Source organism: Conger conger, chromosome 14 (assembly GCF_963514075.1).
Source record: "Conger conger chromosome 14, fConCon1.1, whole genome shotgun sequence".
Taxonomy (NCBI): domain Eukaryota; kingdom Metazoa; phylum Chordata; class Actinopteri; order Anguilliformes; family Congridae; genus Conger; species Conger conger.
Window position 1 is genome coordinate 8,546,105 of NC_083773.1, and position 20,031 is coordinate 8,566,135.

The 20,031-nt window shown below is 49.2% G+C and overlaps 1 protein-coding gene across 6 annotated transcripts in view; it reads right to left on the bottom strand.

The window, feature by feature from the left end:
* Positions 1–419: 419 nt before the first annotated feature.
* Positions 420–20,031, bottom strand: part of LOC133109623 (myelin transcription factor 1-like) — a 25,078-nt gene continuing 5,466 nt past the window's right edge. For 3 of the 6 annotated variants that reach the window (XM_061219039.1, XM_061219036.1, XM_061219037.1), the window contains exons 4-23: positions 18,874–18,895; positions 18,600–18,662; positions 17,739–18,034; positions 15,252–16,346; positions 14,296–14,430; positions 13,093–13,183; positions 12,203–12,322; positions 11,757–11,971; positions 10,913–11,136; positions 9,994–10,248; positions 9,741–9,895; positions 7,936–8,034; positions 7,548–7,616; positions 6,398–6,460; positions 5,785–5,868; positions 5,081–5,302; positions 3,576–3,667; positions 3,289–3,392; positions 2,554–2,697; positions 420–1,961 (exon numbers count right to left, since the gene is read on the bottom strand). In XM_061219039.1, the coding sequence (XP_061075023.1) occupies positions 1,821–1,961; positions 2,554–2,697; positions 3,289–3,392; positions 3,576–3,667; positions 5,081–5,302; positions 5,785–5,868; positions 6,398–6,460; positions 7,548–7,616; positions 7,936–8,034; positions 9,741–9,895; positions 9,994–10,248; positions 10,913–11,136; positions 11,757–11,971; positions 12,203–12,322; positions 13,093–13,183; positions 14,296–14,430; positions 15,252–16,346; positions 17,739–18,034; positions 18,600–18,662; positions 18,874–18,895 (3,689 nt within the window). In that variant the 3' untranslated portion in view covers positions 420–1,820. The remainder of the gene's footprint in view (positions 1,962–2,553; positions 2,698–3,288; positions 3,393–3,575; positions 3,668–5,080; positions 5,303–5,784; positions 5,869–6,397; positions 6,461–7,547; positions 7,617–7,935; positions 8,035–9,740; positions 9,896–9,993; positions 10,249–10,912; positions 11,137–11,756; positions 11,972–12,202; positions 12,323–13,092; positions 13,184–14,295; positions 14,431–15,251; positions 16,347–17,738; positions 18,035–18,599; positions 18,663–18,873; positions 18,896–20,031) is intronic. The other 3 variants (XM_061219042.1, XM_061219040.1, XM_061219041.1) reach the window with 3 other exon arrangements.

Sequence of the window (20,031 nt, forward strand, 5' to 3'; positions counted from 1 at the left end):
TTCCCTGAGTGTTCGTTTAGCCCTCGGCGTTGATTCAACAAACAAAACAAAACACACACACACACACAGGAGAGGTTGTCTAAGGGCCAGACCTCTCTATTTCAACAGTATGTAGCCGTTAATACGTTTGGTTGATAATATCTGAGAAATCAACGCTAAGAGACAATGCATCGCAGGACATGAGTTAAATGCAAAAATATGTTCTGTTGAGATTCTTTGATTGTAAAAAAAAATCGAAGCATCAAAACAGTGTTGAGAATTTGTCTATACGTGCTGTACCTACGTGTGTGTGTGTGTGTGTGTCGTTTACTGGTTTACCTGTAGAAGAAGAGATTTTGGCATTTACTGGAAAATCAATGACTGTTGCTTTTTTTTTTTAATCATGAGTTTCTTTTATTTAAGTATCAATAGAGGTTTATACGCAGCCATCACAAACACACACACACACGCACACACATACGCGCGCACACACATACACACACGCGCACACACACACACACACACACACACACACACACACACACACTACAAAATAAGTAGCCAACAATATCACCATTATTTCTTAAATATTAAATAAATAATATTAATCTTTTTTTCAACTGGTGCTGTGGGAATCTGAAAATACAGATAACACAAATATCAACAAAATGAGAACCTTTAAAAAATTATCAAAACTAATCGGCTATAAAATATTTGTACATAAAAAAAGATTTTGAAAATCCCATTCTTTAAAATAAATAATACAGCCTATAAAATAATTAATTCTGGGTGAAATCCTGATTCCCCCCCCCCCTCAAACATGGACACAGAGGGTTAGTCTTTCCCTATTCTGATTGGCTCCTGAAACACAAACCACCTTGCAGTTGCACTTTTGAGAGCAGCAGTTCCTTTTGCAAGACAAATTAATACAGGCAATAAATAGACAAGATAAATAAACAAATAAATAAATAAGCAAATACATAAATAGCATGAATAATTTACATTGTACAATTTTCCTTCATTCGACAGAAATAAATTATATGACAGTAATTTAACTTCAACCTATTCATTAAAAGGAAGTGTGCTCATATGCTTAGGTGGAATCAGACATTTATACAATAAGTTAAATATTTTTTTAGTTCTGAGGCAGAACTCTGTATGTGACGGTACCCAGGAGAAATCAGGCCAACAAAGAAAATCAAGCTTTTTCAAGATGGCGAACAAAAAGATTGTCTGCTGTATCCTAGCTACCTACACGGAAGAGCCACCAAATCAATATGCGTGTGATGTACTTCAGCCCCGATTTTGGTCTGATTTCATCAAAAAACACACAAGGCATCTCAGGCCAGCACATTGGGAATGTAGTTTTAACACAGCGGGGTGCCTGACATCAGCACACAGACACGACATTATCATAACCTGAGGACGCTAATATCAAAATCCAATATAACGACAATATGGTGCAAGTGTAACATCAGTGCATCGCAAGCGTAACGTCAATCGGGAGCACGGCGTGGTGTGAACACAATCTCATCTGCGGGCTAACGGCCGTGTTCGCGCACGCAGAGAGGCTCGCCCGTGTACTGCTACGCTCGTTCTCTTTTTCACTTTCAATCCTAACCTCGAAGAACAGAAAACAAGAACAACAAATAAAGCATACTCCAGAAAAACACCAAATCAAAACCCCAAACCGGGCTCCTTTGTTCCTCGTACGGACAGCAGCGAGCGAGGGTTTTGGAAACGGGGGAGGGGTGGGGGGGGGGCAATTTTGCAGCCTGCTATTTGAGGGGGAAGTCCCTGAATTTATTCATCAGTTTTTTAGTCTCCCTGCTGGTCTCTCTTCAAACCTCAATGCCCCTCACAGCTTTATTAATGACCTCCAGCAGGGCCTTGTTCTCCGGGTTCTGGTAACACTCTTTGTTGGAATACATGTCAGTCAGGGTGTCCACATAGGTGTCAAAATTCTGCTCTGTGATTGGCTCCTGCAACAAAACACAATGACACATTCATAGGCCTGGTTCCACATGCATTTCACAATGGACACAGTGAAATAAAGGGCACGGAACAGAGGGACAGTACATGGGGACATTTTGTATAAAACAGCGGTTCATAAATTGTTAATGCCTGTATATGGCGTGGGTATATGTTGTGTGGGTTAATGCCTGTAGATTGTGTGGGTATATGTTGTGTGGGTTAATGCCTGTAGATTGTGTGTGTATATGGTGTGTAATGAATGCCTGTATATTGTGTGTGTATATGGTGTGTAATGAATGCCTGTATATTGTGTGTGTATATGGTGTGTAATGAATGGCTGTATATTGTGTGTGTATATGTTGTGTGGGTTAATGCCTGTAGATTCTGTGGGTATATGTTGTGTGGGTTAATGCCTGTATATTGTGTGTGTATATGGTGTGTAATGAATGCCTGTATATTGTGTGTGTATATGGTGTGTAATGAATGCCTGTATATTGTGTGTGTATATGATGTGTAATGAATACCTGTATATGGTGTGTGTATATGTTGTGTGGGTTAATGCCCTGTATATTGTGTGTGTAGATTGCGTGTGGGACTCACCATGTGTGGCAGGCGGATGTTGGCCAGGCTGCGGATGAGGGCCTGGCTCAGGCCAGACAGCTCCAGGAACAAGGCCTCATTCTGCTCCTCCATCTGCTTATTCTCCTCCTCCATGTTCTTCAGGTTCCTCTCCATGGAGGAGATCTGGGGTAGGCCAAAACAGTCACACGGATGTTTTACACAACAGTCACACAACACTTACACACACAATGCTTACATGGAATTATAGTAAGTATTTGCTTGTTTGGAACACTCTTATGAGAAAAAATATTGCAACCATACTTGCTATGCATCCTAACTAGAATGCAAGTATGCATAACTGTAGCATGTTTATGTGGCTTTGACGCATCTGAAAATGTAATTTGTCTCCTGTGTTTGGAAAAACATTTTTATTGCTACTTCTTGGTGGGTTTGTTCTCATTCATCAGAATAATTGTACAGGGTTCAGGTTTTTATCTATGTGGTCACTTCTAGCACTGGGAACTGTTCTGTCCTCTAGGGATTTCAGCACATTTGTCTCTGGTTATGGGTATACACTTTGTTATACGTCACTCTGGATTAAGAGCGTCTGCCAAATGCCTATAATATAATGTGTTTAGTTTGAGTGTGACACACCTGCATGTCTAATTTGTGGCTGTTGATCTGAGTGTCTAGGTTGTGTGTGTGTGTGTGTGTGTGTGTGTGTGTGTGATGCGTGAGTGTATGGATTGCATTGGTGTATAGGTGTATACACACCTGAGTGTGTAGATTGACCATATCTGCCTCCATCTCAGTGTTGGACTCATTGAGTTCACTGATCTCTTCGTTCAGCTGCCTGATGTCCTCGTCGTTGTCCAGGACTGAAACAAAGGAGGGGGTCGACACCAGGAGCAGGTTAGCAACCGAACAAACAATGAAACAACCGAGCAATATGCAACCAACCAGCCAACCTAACAAAGTGAAATGAGGTCGACAGAACCGCCCATAAAGGGGGTTCCACAGGTTTATATTTTGGGGTATGTGTGTGTGAGCCCCAGTCTTACCATCGCTGGCCCTGAACTTCGTGCTGAGGTACTCCTCCCCGGGACCCCTGGCCTTCTTCTTACCGAGAGACGCCCTGGGACAGCCAGAGAGGCTGCAGACACACAGAGGGACAGGTCAGAGGTCAGAGGTCAGAAGTCAGAGGTCAGAGGTCAAAGCACCTGGACTGTGACAAACAGTGACAGTCTCTCCTCCTGCAATGTGACCGGGGGGGGCCTCAACCCCCCCTCCTCCTCACAGCACTGAGCGCTACGCGATCTTGTTTTAATGTGACTGTTCCGCTGGACTCCTTTGTTAACATCGCCTTGTGTACTCATACTGATGCGTACTGACATACGCCCGCTGCATTGACCTGGACCCCTTTGAAAAAGATAAGAGATGCCGACGTCAGAGTCATTTTTCATTGAAGCGAAGGGAGCGTGGCTACGGCCCTGAGCGGCTGCAGCGTCTCATCGCTCGCGCGCTCTCCTCTCCGTCGGCGGCCATGTTGGGCCTCCGCAATCAGATATGCGCTCTCTTTCGCCGAGTGACTCATGCTCAGATCAAGCACTTGATCGCTGAAACCTCCGGAAGGCAGCATTCACAAGGGCTCTTGTGTAGAGATGTGCGCCCCTATTCTGCACACACACCCGCACCACGACTACAGCCGAAAGGGGGGATTGACATATCGGAACCTATAGATGCTTACAGGGCGGGGGGTGGGTGCTGGGGTGGCTGGTTGAATTGAAATACTGTAAATAGCCGCTAGTCTACTTATAAATGGTGACAAACAGACGTGCAAAAGTCATTGTTTCGCAATATCATGACAAAACAATTACGTTAATAATGAGCATAATGAGAGTTACGATTAGTCACTTTCCGAATTGATAATGATTAAATTATCTTTTTTGTTATTTATTTATTTATTTAGTGAGTATATTATTTTGTGGAAAAAACGGCCGAATGCCAGAAATCTGGCCCCGTGCCTGAGAACTTTAAGCCCTGTGCTTATTCTCTCGTGGACCTCTGTTGTGGCTGTGGTCTCTGTCTCTGTTGTGGCTGTGTGTACCCCCCGGCCCCTGTTGTGGCTGTGGTCTCTGTCTCTGTTGTGGCTGTGTGTGCCCCCCGGCCCCTGTTGGGCCTGTGGTCTCTGTCTGTGTTGTGGCTGTGGGTCTCTGTCTGTGTTGTGGCTGTGGGTCTCTGTCTGTGTTGTGGCTGTGGGTCTCTGTCTGTGTTGTGGCTGTGGGTCTCTGTCTGTGTTGTGGCTGTGTGTACCCCCCGGCCCCTGTTGGGCCTGTGGTCTCTGTCTGTGTTGTGGCTGTGTGTACCCCCCGGCCCCTGTTGGGCCTGTTGTCTCTGTCTGTGTTGTGGCTGTGGTCTCTGTCTGTGTTGTGACTGTGTGTACCCCCCGGGCCCCTGTTGGGCCTGTGGTCTCTGTCTGTGTTGTGGCTGTGGGTCTCTGTCTGCGTTGTGGCTGTGGGTCTCTGTCTGTGTTGTGGCTGTGCGTCGCCCCCGGCGCTGCGGGTACCTGCGGTGCGTGAGGAAGCTGCCGTTGGCGTGGCCCGAGCCGTCGCAGCCGGGCGTGGGGCAGGTGGGGCCCTCGGCCTTGAAGGACTTCCAGGAGAAGGGCGAGCCGTTGAGAGCGCCCTCCTTCTGCCTGCGCGCCGCCAGAGGGCAGCCGTAGGCGCTGCGGTGCGTGGCGTACTTCCCGCTGATGTGGCCCTGGCTGTCGCACCCCGGCACTGGGCATCTGGGCGGAGGGAGGCGGGGGGGAGCGGTTAAGGTACATGACTCGGACACACAGGGTCGGTGGTTCAATCCCCGGTGTAGCCACAATACGATCCGAACAGCTGATGGGGCCCTTGAGCAAGGCCCTTAACTCTGCATCGCTCCATGAGAGGACTGTCTCCTGCTTAGTCTAATCAACTGTATGTCGCTCTGGATAAGAGCGTCTGCGAAATGCCATTAATGTAATGGTAATGGGTGAGCGGTTGAGTGTAAGGGCTGGTCATTAGGAAGTTATACAAGTGAATATTTAATAGCACAATTCATGGTGTAATTATTATAGTTGCTGCAATTGCATAGCTATTCCACTATATCCCACTATATCACACTGACCCACTATGCTACAGTCACACTAGAATACACTTCCACTGTTAAGAGTGAAAAACCGATCCAGCTGTCATTTATCCTTAAAGAAGGATGAATTGTGTCTTTATCGGCAGTACAAACCTTATGAGTTCTGCGTCTTCTTTGTCCTCCTTAGTGGGGGTCAATTTAATCCCTCCTTTCTTGGCACGTGGGCATCCTGAAAGACTGAAAGATAAAAAGCCAATTCATTTTATTTTTGCTCAGATCTGATTTTCTGAAATGTACAAATCACTTGGCCGGTTTTCTGCTTCTGATTGAGGGCAAGCTGGTGTCTGTTAAATGCCCAGCTGGTGTCTGTAAAATGCATGTTAAATGTGGACTGAACAATTCGCACTGTGCACACTGTTCTAAAAAACATTGAAAATGTGTTTTAAAGACTGGAACGTGGGCCGTTTCTAACTGCAGTCTGAATGTAGCCTTAGTGCACGTGCTGCTGTTTAACACCTGGATGAATAGGCAAGAGTCTGCAAAAGCACTCAAAAGCAACAAAGTGGCATTACCCTAGATTACATTACAAGTCACACATGCATTTTAATGCTACTACGAAGCCAACAGCAATGTGATGATGAAGCATGGCTAAAAGAAGCAAAACAAATGTACAGACATAGTAGGCTAACGGATGTGAGTGACACGCTGACAGCGTGTGAAGCATTGAGCTCAGAGGTTGAGGAGAAGGTGGCCGTGGCTAGGGTACCTGCGATGGGAGACGTAGTTTCCTGTGATGTGCCCTGAACCGTCACACCCGGGGGTGGGGCACCTGAGGAGACATCGGATGACAATCATTAAAAATAAAACCCACAGTTGTTATAATAACCTGTTCATTGCTATCCGGGTAACTCAAAATCATTGGTGCAACTGCTCAAATGTGCAACCGGAATCGGTACACAACTGCGAGCTTTCCTACCAGCAAAATAAAAAAATGTGTGAATATGAGGAGGGTTTGAACATATTTCTGCAAGAAAAGACAAACGAACCATGTTCTCACCGTTCAAGCATTCTATATGTGCTGTGTAACAGGGCAAAAAGCCAACAAGTTACGAACTGTGGAGCTCAGTGGGACTTGGCAAGTAGGCCAGTTAGCCGTATAAACGGAGTATGGCAGTGTGGAAAAAGATATGTACAAATGTATTTGTTAACATTATGTAATAAAAATGCAGGGATTTACTTTGTCTGAAAGCCCTTTTACAACAATGTCTGCAACATTCTGTCTCTTTGAGGTAACAGTATTTGATAACATGGTAATGATAACAGTTTGTTGTAATAGTGGTACAGACAGCAGTAACAGTGTTAAAGATCATTGTAACAGTGCAATACTCAGGAGTAACAGAGTTAAAGATCATTGCTACAGATATAAAGTTAACAGTAACAGCGTTAAAGATTATTGCAATGGACCAGGTAGACCAGCTCTATACTCAACATGGTTTGACCAGCTCAGACTATGTTATGAAACAGCTGGTAGCTGGTCATAGCTGGATGTTACAGCAGGTTGGTCAGCAGTAACACTGTTAAAGATCAAGGGAACAGTGCTACACCCAGCTGGTTGCTGGTTGGCTAGTTTGACCAGCTCTATACTCAACATGGTTTGACCAGCTTTCGCTATGCTTTGAAACAGCTGGTAGCTGGTCATAGCTGGATGTTACAGCAGGTCGGTCAGCAGAAGCAGTGGTAAAGATCAGTGTAACAGTGCTACAGTCGGCCGTAGCAGTGTTACAGGTCAGTGTACAGTGCAGGCGAGCAGTAACAGTGTTAAAGTTCAGTATACAGTGCAGGCGAGCGGTAACAGTGTTAAAGTTCAGTGTACAGTGCAGGCGAGCAGAGAGCAGAGCACAGTGAAACACACATACTTGAGCTCAGGAGAGTGGGCTGCCATGAGGGACCGCAGGCTTTTATCGGCAAGTGGACACCCAGAAAGACTAGAGGAGAAAGAGTGAGCGGAAGAGAGGGAGGGAGGGAGGGAGAGAGAAGGGCAGAACGAGGGAGGCCATGATGGAGAGACAGAGCGAGAGAAGGGAGAGTTCTGTATTAGTGCAACAGAAAGGAAAGCTAGAAATAGAACAGAAATAAGAAAACATATCTAGGAGCTGATTTGCTTCATAAGAAATGCCAATTAAGGTATCATTTTTTTAATTAGAAAAAGCAATATATTGGCAAGCTTATTATGGTCTGTGTGTTTAGAGGCCTGTGTGTGACGTAACCGCGCAGTGGCGTGGCTGAAACCAAGGTGTGAAGCACCTTGTAGCCAGCAGGGGGCGTCTAACTGCAACACACCTGCGATGAGACGCATAGTTCCCTGTGATGTGACCACTCCCATCGCAGCCCGGAGTGGGACACCTGGAGAGAAAGGGAGAGATGGATTAAAAATGCCCGAGTAGTTATCTATACGAACCGACCGTAGATAAAAAAAAAAAACGAACTCTTTTCCAGAAACATCTCAACAGAATGCAGTCCTTCTGTAGCTCCTACAGCACCTATTAAAGCAACCCTTGTCCTCATCTCCTACCGTGGAGGCAATCCACAACTATGAAATGCTATCGGATGATGTGGTGCTTTCCCTCCTCCCGCTGGGAGGTTTCATGAGAGGGCATTTTGAGCGTGTGTGGGGGCGGCAGCGTCACGTGAGGCAGCACGGAGTGAACAGGGAAAAGGGCGTCTGAAATGAAGGCCCCCGGGAGGCTACAGCTGAAGTAATACGCAGAGTAATGGTGCGTGCTGAGAAATGCATTTGCTCCAGCTAGTCTATGCGCTCTGACTGAGAATAGATTGGAACAAATGGTGTAAAGTGCTTCACAGATAATTATAGCTTTATCTGCTAAAGCAAAGCAAAAATAACACAGTTTTTTTTTCTTCTTCTTCAAAGAGTGAGTCAGTCTCTTGCCGTCTAAAGTGGATACATTCTGTGTGGGCCAGAGAGAACAATCTCACTAAAGAACACTGCCCCACCTGCAATCTCACTAAAGAACACTGCCCCACCCGCAATCTCACTAAAGAACACTGCCCCACCTGCAATCTCACTAAAGAACACTGCCCCACCCGCAATCTCACTAAAGAACACTGCCCCACCCGCAATCTCACTAAAGAACACTGCCCCACCCGCAATCTCACTAAAGAACACTGCCCCACCTGCAATCTCACTAAAGAACACTGCCCCACCTGCAGTCTCACTAAAGAACACTGCCCCACCCGCAATCTCACTAAAGAACACTGCCCCACCTGCAATCTCACTAAAGAACACTGCCCCACCCGCAATCTCACTAAAGAACACTGCCCCACCTGCAATCTCACTAAAGAACACTGCCCCACCCGCAATCTCACTAAAGAACACTGCCCCACCTGCAATCTCACTAAAGAACACTGCCCCACCTGCAATCTCACTAAAGAACACTGCCCCACCTGCAATCTCACTAAAGAACACTGCCCCACCCATAATCTCACTAAATAACACTGCCCCAACAGCAGATGGTGATGTAGTACAAGAGGCATATCTCTGATTAATCAAATTTAAGATTTAATTGAAAAATCCACAAAATCAATGCCTCACAATGTTACTTTGACTAGATTTCTTACTTTTTATTTACAGCTTTGTATGAGCGTGTGTGTGTGTGTGTGTGTGTGTGTGTGTGTGTGTGTGCATGTTTGTGTGTGTGTTTGCGTGCGTGTGTGTGTGTGTGTGTGTGTACATGTTTGTGTGTGTGTTTGCGTGCATGCGTGTGTGTGTGTGTGTGTGTGTGTGTACATGTTTGTGTGTGTGTTTGTGTGTGTGCGTGCGTGCGTGCGTGTGTGTGTGTGTGTGTGTGTGTGTGTGTGTGTGTGTGTGTGTGTGCATGTTTGTGTGTGTGTTTGCGTGCGTGCGTGCGTGCGTGTGTGCGTGTGCGTGTGTGTATTTCTGGAGCTGTGCTGACAGGAGCCTGTCTCTATATATTGTGTGATGAGACGGTTGGTCGTTGTGTGAACCGTGCGAGTCCCCCACTCTAAGCCTCATGCTTAAATGGCCATTGGTGTCCTGCTGCTTGATCTCGCCGCATGGAGAGCATACTCACAGCAGAACCTCTTTTTTGCAATCCTTTGGCTGGAATTTCATTTTGAAGGCGGAGGACGTGACTTCACCGGGGTACTTCCTGTCCTCACTCGGCCTGTCGTAGTCCTCGTTGTCCGAGGACGAGTACGTCTGCTCCGACTGCTCCAGACGCTCCGCCTGCGTTTCGACAGCGGGGGGGTCAATCGAACCGCTCAACACCTCGCCTCCGTCCAGCACAATGCGGATAAACGAACAGGAAAGGGGGAGGCGCTCACCTCCTCCGGCGCCTCCTCTCGCTGACGGTTGGGCTTGGTGTAGTCCAGAGGCCCCTCCCACTCCTCGGGGCCGTGCGCGCGGGCGGAGGGCGGGGAGGTGACGGCGCTGCTCCTGGCGCTGCCCCCGGGCGCCAGGGAGGAAGAGGAGGAGTAGTGGTCGGAGGAAGGCCTGGCAGGGCTGCAGCTCTCCTGCTTCACCAGCTTCTTCATGCTCAGGTCCAGCGTCCCGTTCTCGTCCACCTCGATGTCCGTGTCCTGGAGCGATCGTTTATACACACCGACATCGAGTCACTTCTAACGAACACGGACAGGCTGGTGCTCTGGTTAGCATGTGCGGAGAGTACAGTATTGCACATAATGTATATGATATAAAGTAGTGTTTTTAGTGTCTGTTAACAGTAGAAGCGTTGTGTTTAGCATTGACAGTTGTTTTATGGTTATCGTATACGTACAGTGCAGTGTTATGGTTGTCATAATGGACTCTGAATGAAACTTACATTTTACATTTCTGAATTTAGCACCCTGGTGTGAAATGCAGCTGTGAGCAGCTTGAAATACCAGCTACCAGTTGTTTCAAAACCTAGCTTGAGCTGTTTTTTTCAGCAGGGCAGACACGCTTGTCATGACTTTCATACGCATTCATCTTTGTCATAAAAATCAATTTACAGTTGGATATTTTACTGTAAGTAATTTATGTCAAGTACCCTGCTCAAAGGTACAACGACAGCCCCACAAACTGAGAATTGAAACAGCTCAGCCCTTCAGTCACGAACACTGTAACCGGACAGTGCAGCGCTGTGGCTATGGTGCTAATGTCGGTCGGGGATGTGTCGCTCCTCTCAGGCCTAACTCTGCCGGGGAAGCCTGGGGCTGGCAGTAGGCGAGCGGGCCGTGGAAGGGGCTCCCCTGCCGGGCTCACCTTGCTGCCGGCGTCCTGCTGCTTGACGCCCAGGCTCTCGGGCCTCTCCCAGCAGCGGGTGGACAGGTTGAGGATGGCGGTGGCGGCCATGTGTGCCGCCTCGGCGTCCTGGGAGTAGTCGTACCCGCTGGAGGAGGACGAGCAGGAAGAGGAAGAGGCGTTCTGCGCGTAGCCCCCCTGCACGCCGTGCCTGGGGGACGAGGCCTTGGGGTACGGTTTGGCTGCTGGGCAGAGACACGAGCGGTTACTATAGTGACAGAAATATCCTTCATTTTAGGCCTGTGCTGTGCATGTTATTTAGATTTCTGATCTTGTGGAACTCACAGACTATTGTGAGTGTAGTGTTACTCCAGGGCACACACATACAGGAATGCATGCAAGGTGCACAAGAGCACATGCGTGTAGAGGATGTGTGTGTATGTGTATATGAGTGAGTGTGTGCGTATGTGTGTGTGTGAGTGTGTGTGTGTGTGTGTGTGTGTATGTGAGTGTGTGTGTGTGTGTGCGTGAGTGTGTGTGAGGTGTGTGTATGTGAGTGTGTGTGTGTGTGAGTGTGTGTGTGTATGTGAGTGTGTGTATGTGTGTGTATGTGTGTATGTGTATGTGAGTGAGTGTGTGCGTATGTGTGTGTGTGAGTGTGTGTGAGGTGTGTGTATGTGTATGTGAGTGAGTGTGTGCGTATGTGTGTGTGTGAGTGTGTGTGTGTGTGTGTGAGAGTGTGTGTGTGTATGTGAGTGTGTGTGTGTGTGCGTATGTGTGCGTATGTGTGTGTGTGTGTGTATGTGAGTGTGTGTGTGTGTGTGTGTGTGTGTGTGTGTTGGGTGTGTGTGAGCTGCAGTCTCACGTTTAAAGGGCCTCAGGACGGTGTCTCCGGGCTGCATCTTGGGGGCCAGCAGGCGCTTCCCGAACACCTGCACGTCGAAGCTGCCGTAGTCAAACGACACCTTGGAGTATTTATCCAGCTCCCTGGCCAGGTGAGCGCGCGGCGTGGCCGGCACCACGCCCGGCCTCAGGCTGCTGTACTGAGGGATCTCCAGCTGCTTCACAAAACACATGGGCCTGCGGAGGAGGGAGAGAGGAGGGGAGGGAGAGAGGAGGGGAGGGGAGAGGAGGGAGGGGAGAGGGGTGGGGAGGGGAGGAGAGAGGAGAGGAGGGAGAAGAGGGGAGATGAGAGAGGAGAAGAGAGATTTGAAGAAGATGATTGATCAATGTCAGAACGGCAGAGAGGGCGTGCTGTACTGGAGTTTGGGGTGTCAGTTAGAACAGGGTGATGGCGGTGAGGGGCAGTACCTCAGCACTCTGTCGGAGTGGGGACTCCCCGCGCCCGGCTCGTTCAGGGGCTGGGGGGCGGGCTGCTGCGGCTGCACCCGGATCGGCTTCCCTGCCGCAGCGATGGGACACCCCGACAGACTGCAGCACAACGAGAGCACACGCACTGCACTGAGCACTGAGCACTGCACTGAGCACTGAGCACTGCACTGGGCACTGAGCACTGCACTGAGCACTGAGCACTGCACTGAGCACTGAGTACTGCACTGGGCACTGAATACTGCACTGAGTACTGAGTACTGTACTGGGTACTGTACTGAGCACTGCACTGACTAACACACTGAGCACTGCACTGAGTACTGTACTGAGTACTGTACTGAGTACTGCACTGAGTACTGCACTGAGTACTGCACTGAGTACTGCCCCGCTCCACTAGCTTGCCCAGGAGGAAACTATGTCACGACGTGTCACCCCTCCAGGGTTCATTTGCTGGCGAGCGGACCATAACTAGAAGGTGGCATTCAAACCGCTTTGAATGATTAACTGATCGATTGATGGAGGGAGTTTTGTGGATGAAGGAGAAGCTGAGTGAGAGGTGTACTGGCCTTCATAAGTGTTTCTTCACTATAACTAGGGTTTTCCTAACTAGGAAGCAGCATGGTGTAGGTGTAGGCTGTGCACTGCATGGTGTAGGTGTAGGCTGTGCACTGCATGGTGTAGGTGTAGGCTGTGTACTGGCACATTATGAACCTCTGCAGGATGGAGAAGGTGCAGGTGCAGACATGACTGTGACTTGGTGAAGATGTGGTTTGTCTGATTTGACTACACCTCCTGTGGGTGTTGTGGTCGTGTTGTGGTTGTGTTGTGGTTGTGTTGCGGTTGGGCTGGTGTTGCGGTTGATTTGAGCTTACCTCCTGTGGGTGTTTCGGTTGCTGTTAACATGGCCCTGTCCAGTGCAGCCAGGCGTTGGGCACTTCAGTACATTCTCGTGCATGGCCAGGACTGTGCACCAGACAGAGGAAAGGACAACATTTCACTCACTGTTTCTACTTACAAAGCCAACCAGAGACTGTGTGTGTGTCAGTTACGTGGATGTGGTGGTGCTTTCAGGTAGGTGGGGCAGTGTACTTTAGTGAGATTGTGGGTGAGGCAGTGTTCTTTAGTGAGATTGTGGTTGGGGCAGGGTTATTTAGTGAGATTGTGGGTGGGCAGGGTTCTTTAGTGAGATTGTGGGTGGGGTAGTGTTCTTTAGTGAGATTGTGGGTGGGGCAGTGTTCTTTAGTGAGATTGTGGGTGGGGCAGTGTTCCTTAGTGAGACTGTGGGTGGGGCAGTGTTCTTTAGTGAGATTGTGGGTGGGGCAGTGTTCTTTAGTGTGATTGTGGGTGGGGCAGTGTTCTTTAGTGAGATTGTGGGTGGGGCAGTGTTCTTTAGTGAGATTGTGGGTGGGGCAGTGTTCTTTAGTGAGATTGTGGGTGGGGCAGGGTTATTTAGTGAGATTGCGGGTGGGGCAGTGTTCTTTAGTGAGATTGTGGGTGGGGCAGGGTTATTTAGTGAGATTGTGGGTGGGCAGTGTTCTTTAGTGAGATTGTGGGTGGGCAGTGTCCTTTAGTGAGATTGTGGGTAGGGCAGTGTTCTTTAGTGAGATTGTGGGTGGGGCAGTGTTCTTTAGTGAGATTGTGGGTAGGGCAGTGTTCTTTAGTGAGATTGTGGGTGGGGCAGTGTTCTTTAGTGAGATTGTGGGTGGGGCAGGGTTATTTAGTGAGATTGTGGGTGGGGAGGGTTCTTTAGTGAGATTGTGGGTGGGGTAGTGTTCTTTAGTGAGATTGTGGGTGGGGCAGTGTTCTTTAGTGAGATTGTGGGTGGGGCAGTGTTCCTTAGTGAGACTGTGGGTGGGGCAGTGTTCTTTAGTGAGATTGTGGGTGGGGCAGTGTTCTTTAGTGTGATTGTGGGTGGGGCAGTGTTCTTTAGTGAGATTGTGGGTGGGGCAGTGTCTTTAGTGTGATTGTGGGTGGGGCAGTGTTCTTTAGTGAGATTGTGGGTGGGGCAGTGTTCTTTAGTGAGAGTGTGGGTGGGGCAGGGTTATTTAGTGAGATTGTGGGTGGGCAGTACTCACTCTCAGGTGGGACTCGGTCCTTGTGTGGGCAGCCAGACAGGCTGCGGTGGTGAGGGTAGAGGCCGGTCACATGACCCGTCCCATCACACCCTGGGGTGGGGCATTTTATTTCTTTCTTGTCTGCCCTGGAGCTTTCTGAATAATAAATCATACGTTTGTTTATATGTTAAAATGTGTCCTCCCTTAAATGGGCACATGGATGTTGTTAATGAGAGAGGTCAGAGGAGAAGGGCCAGACTGGTCAAAGCTGACAGGAAGGTGACAATAACGCTAATAACCACACAATACAACAGTGGTATGCAGGAGAGCATCTCGGAACACACAATGCGCCAAAACCTCTTAAGTGGACAGGCTACTGCAGCAGAAGACCAATCAGTCTATTTTGTATGTAAATAGTAAAACCTGTTACAAGATCAGCAGGACGTTCTCTGCGATGTTAGTGCGATTTGTGAATGGCAAACAAAGTGCAGAGTCATCCATTCACAGCTTAGTGATGTGAGATGAGGCCTGCTCCCGGGAGAAGCCCGGAGAACGTGCTGCTCCAACACCCTGCTAATTGAGTGCTAACAAGTCCTGCTCCCTCTAATTACACCAGGACAGGAAATGAGGCAGGAAGACCTCTCCTCGACACACAGCGGGAGGAAGTCTGGGCTCCCAGCCAGCCAATAGGACCGCAGCGTGGCCAAAACAATCTCACAGCATCGCCTCTCTCTTTGTGTCTCTCAATGTGTGTTCAGTAATTGCTCATATTCATGTTCTACCCTAACAGAAACATTCACACACTCTGGCAATGTGACTAATAACTGCTCAAATTCATGTTATATGCCAGCCTAACAAAAACAGTAACACACTCTGGTAATGTGATTAATAACTCCTCATATTCATGTTCTACCCTAACAGAAACAGCAACACACTATGGTAATGTTACTAATGACTGGCGCTGTTGGGGGTCTTACCCTTGCTGCTGCTGGAGTAGGCCTTGGAGCGCATGCCCTCTGCCAGCCGGCTGGGCCCCTCCTGCGGGGGGAAGTTCCTGAGCTGTTCGGGGGCCTGGCCCTGCACCTGCTCCGCCTTCAGGGCTATAGCCTGCTCCAGCAGGCCCAGATTCCCCCGCGTGGCGTCGTACGCCTCTCCCTCCTCCTCCTGGTACTCTTCCTCCTCCTCCTCCTCCTCCTCCTCTTCCTCTCTCTCTATGTCTTCCGTGTGCTGCACGGCGAAGCTGTGGAGGGTGGCGTTCTGAGGTGTGAAGGCCTCCTCCTCCTCCTCCTCTTCCTCCTCTTCCTCCTCCACCTCCTCCTGCCGCTTCCCCAGGGGGGGCTCCTGGTCCTGAGCTGCTGGTTCTGATCCCTGAGCTGGAGCACCGGTGGGGGCGTGGACTCCTTCCTCCTCTTCCTCTTCATCATACTCGTCCTCCTCGCGCTCGGCCCTCCCCTCTCCCTGGGTGCGGAGCTGCGTGTAGACCCCGCTGAAGTACTGGTGGTCCGGATTGTCCCTCCGGCTGGAGCATGGCCTTCCCTCTTCCTCCTGCCTCTCCTCCTCCTCTTCCTCCTCCCTTTCCTCCTCCTCCTCCTCTTCCTCCTCCTCCTCCTCCTGCCTGTGCGCGTCTGCCCTGTCCACATCCAGGGACTCCACCGGCCGGACGGGCACCCGCTTCTCCTCTCCGCCCTCACCGTCTTCATCCTTCACTTCCTCCTCTTCCTCCTCCTCCTCGGCTGGTTCCTTCTGCCTCTCGGCGTCCGTGGAAACCTGCCGGGGGGTGGTGACCTCTATCGCCTGGCTGAGAGTGAGCAGGGAGCTGGCCACCGCCTCACGGCTGCTGGGGACCTGGGTCCTGACGGCGGGCGTGGCCGCAGGTGTAACGGTGGGAGGGGCTTCAGGCACAGCTGGAGGCGTAGCTTCATGCGTAATAGAGGGTGTGGTTATGGGTGTGGTTGATGGCGTAGCTATGGGTGTGGTTGAGGGTGTGTCGGTGGCCAGGGCTGTGGCTACAGGTGACAGTTGAACGTCTTCACACTTTTCAGCGCTTGAGGACTCCGCCTGCAAACACTGTTCTGTAATGAGAGGAAGATCACACATTGTTGACTAGGTCGTGGATAAGAGTCGTTTCTGATTTCCTGTATTATAGCATATCTGTTCCACTGAATGGTTTCAGAGCTTTAGACGAAATGTAATATTTGACAAAGGGAACGAGAGTAAACAGTAGTGATAACTTATCAACTGTCCATTATTATTTTCTCTGGATAGTGCCACATTTGACACGATAGAGAACAGCATCTAAATCAGTTGACTTGAGAAATGAAGTTGGTCCTTCTGGCACTGTTCTAAACTAGCTCCGTTCATATGTCACTGAGAGGAACCTCTCTGTAAAACTGGGAGACCAGGTTTCACACAGTTTTAATGGTGATACAGAACGCAGTATACTTGGATCTTTATTGTTCTCCCTTTACACACTTCCACTGGGCAGGATAATTCAGCAGCATGACGTGAACCTTCACTGTTGTGCTGATGACACATAACTACGTTTCTGCAGAGCAGAGCCAAGCGACCCAAAGGCTCTCTACGCTGACAGCCGGCCTCTCTGCTATAAATGATTGGGTGGGAAATAATTTCTTAAAATGAAATGAGGAGAAAACTGAGGTTCTATTACTCAGTCCAATTTGGCTTCACAAACACAACCCTCAGATTAAAAAACCTGGGAGTCACTCTAGATTCTGACCTCAATTTTAAAACTTACATTAATAACATGAGTAAAAATACCTTGTTTCACCTCAGAAATATTACCAAAGTAAAACCATTTGTAATACAACAAATGTGGTGCATGCTACAGTACATAGTTGCCCGGATCACTGTGACACACTTTATACGGTTCTTCTAGAGAAATATATTGACAAACTTCAACTCCTTCAGAATGCGGTGGCCAGAGTTTTAAGCGGAACTAGGATGACTCAGAACTCATACATTGGCTCCCTGTGCTCTCTAAAAGATATTTTAATGTCTTTTATTGATCTGCGTGGCTCCCAGTCCGTGCTCAAAGATCCACTTCTGAGAAATGACTAAATGTGCCTAAAGTTAAGCATAAAACCACAGGACAAGCTGTATTTAGCTTTATGGGGCAAAATAATGGACCACATTACCCAAGGATCTCAGAGAGGCAAATACCATGGCCAGGTCCAAGAGGCAGCTCCAATCTTGTTGCATTTTGTATACCCAACTTCCACCCATGTTGCTTTGACTTTCTCCAATTTTATTTGAGATACTGTATACATATATACTATATTTCTATTGTTTTCTATGTCTCATTATGCATATGCCATCCATACACACACACTTTCACAACTGTGAAGCACTGTGAGCTGCCCTGTGTATGAAAAGGTGCTTTATAACTAAAGTTTGCGTTGATATTAATGTGTGTACCGGTGCTGTTGATGTTAAAGTAGCATTACCTTCTGTGAGCTCATGTGTAGGCAGCGTTCCTCCATCTTCCTCCTTCTTTGACACCACCACCACCTCCTGCTCCTCCTCCTGCTCCTCCTTTTTATGCTGTTCCTCCCCTGACCCCGCCTCCTGCTTGGGGCTGGGATCCTCCTTGCCCTCCTCATCGCTGCCCGCGCTGTCGATGCCGTAGCCCTCGTCCAGGGTTAGAGACAGGAGCTGGGGCTTCCTCTTGGGCGTGGGGAGGTCCTGCTGTGACTCCGCCTCTTCCTGTTTCCTCTTCTTGGCCAGCGGGCAGTTCTGCACGCTGATTGGAGGAGAGAGGGACGGCCGGAACCATGAGATGTGTGAGAAAACAGCCCGTTTATTTCACTCCACAGCGCGGGGGGGGGGGGGGATAAAGTGTTACCCAGGGAAAGTGTGTAGTGGGACATGTGGTTCCTGTAAGCTGGACTGGTACAGGCTTGGTGTTGATAAAGGCCTATTATATGTGTGGCTAACCCCAGGCTTACATTACATTAATGGCATTTGGCTGACGCTCTTATCCAGAGCGACGTACAGTTGATTAGACTAAGCAGGAGACAATCCTCCCCTGGAGCAATGCAGGGTTAAGGGCCTTGCTCAAGGGCCCAACGGCTGTGCGGATCTTATTGTGGCTACACTGGGATTCGAACCCCCGACCTTGCCTGTCCCAGTCATTTACCTTAACCACTACGCTACAGGCCGCCCTGTGGCTTCACCTCCGCTCAAAACATGAATAATAGGAAATGAAGACAGGGCGAACACACTGAGCCAGACAGACGGCAGGGGGTTTGGTGTGAGGTGGATGGGGCCAGGACTGCAGTGTGTTGGGTAGGGGGGTGCCGCCATACCTCCGGTGTCTGTTGTATCTCCCGGTGTTGTGTCCTGCACCAGTGCATCCAGGTGTGGGGCAGCTGGGGGTGATACGCAGAAACACACACATAAACACACAGACAAGCACACGGACACAGACAAGCACAGGATTTATATTGTGTTTATATGCTCTGTAAAAGAGCCAATTGCAGTCAAGACTGGGCTTAGTCTGGGCTTAGTTCCACCATTTAACTCAGCAAATTAGCACCAGAGGAAAGAGCAGTATAGGCACAAAAAGATTCCTGCTCTCACCATAATTCTTGTCCCGCAGCTTCTGCAGATGTTGAAAGTGTGAGAAAGGGAGAGAGAGGGGGAGGGAGGGAGGGAGGGAGAGAGAGGGAATGATGTTAAAGATGGATGCTGTAGTTACCACCACAATAATGTGTATAATGTAGACTGGGCAGGTCAGCTTCACTATAAGTTATGAAACTCTCAGTGTTGTCAGCAGTGTTGTGATTTCAACAACAACAACAACATCTCCCATCACAGTGTGCCCATCACCACAACTGCATAAGAAGCTCACTCTCAATGACTCTAATGCTGTTCAGGGCCCTCACAGAACACTCTAGCGCTGTTCAGGGCCCTTACAGGACACTAGTGTGGTTCAGGGCCCTCACAGAACACTCTAGCGCTGTTCAGGGCCCTTACAGAACACTCTAGCGCTGTTCAGGGCCCTTACAGAACACTGTAGTGCGGTTCAGGGCCCTTACAGAACACTGTAGTGCAGTGCAGGGCCCTTACAGAACACTGTAGTGCTGTTCAGGGCCCTTACAGGACACTAGTGCGGTTCAGGGCCCTTACAGAACACTGTAGTGCTGTTCAGGGCCCTTACAGGACACTAGTGCTGTTCAGGGCCCTTACAGGACACTAGTGCGGTTCAGGGCCCTTACAGAACACTAGCGCTGTTCAGGACCCTTACAGAACACTCTAGTGCTGTTCAGGGCCCTTACAGGACACTAGTGCGGTTCAGGGCCCTTACAGAACACTGTAGTGCTGTTCAGGGCCCTTACAGAACACTCTAGTGCTGTTCGGGGCCCTTACAGAACACTCTAGTGCGGTTCAGGGCCCTTACAGGACACTAGTGCGGTTCAGGGCCCTTACAGAACACTGTAGTGCTGTTCAGGGCCCTTACAGAACACTCTAGTGCTGTTCAGGGCCCTTACAGAACACTCTAGTGCGGTTCAGGGCCCTTACAGGACACTAGTGCGGTTCAGGGCCCTTACAGAACACTGTAGTGCTGTTCAGGGCCCTTACAGAACACTCTAGTGCTGTTCAGGGCCCTTACAGAACACTCTAGTGCGGTTCAGGGCCCTTACAGGACACTAGTGCGGTTCAGGGCCCTTACAGAACACTCTAGTGCTGTTCAGGGCCCTTACAGGACACTCTAGTGTGGTTCAGGGCCCTTACAGA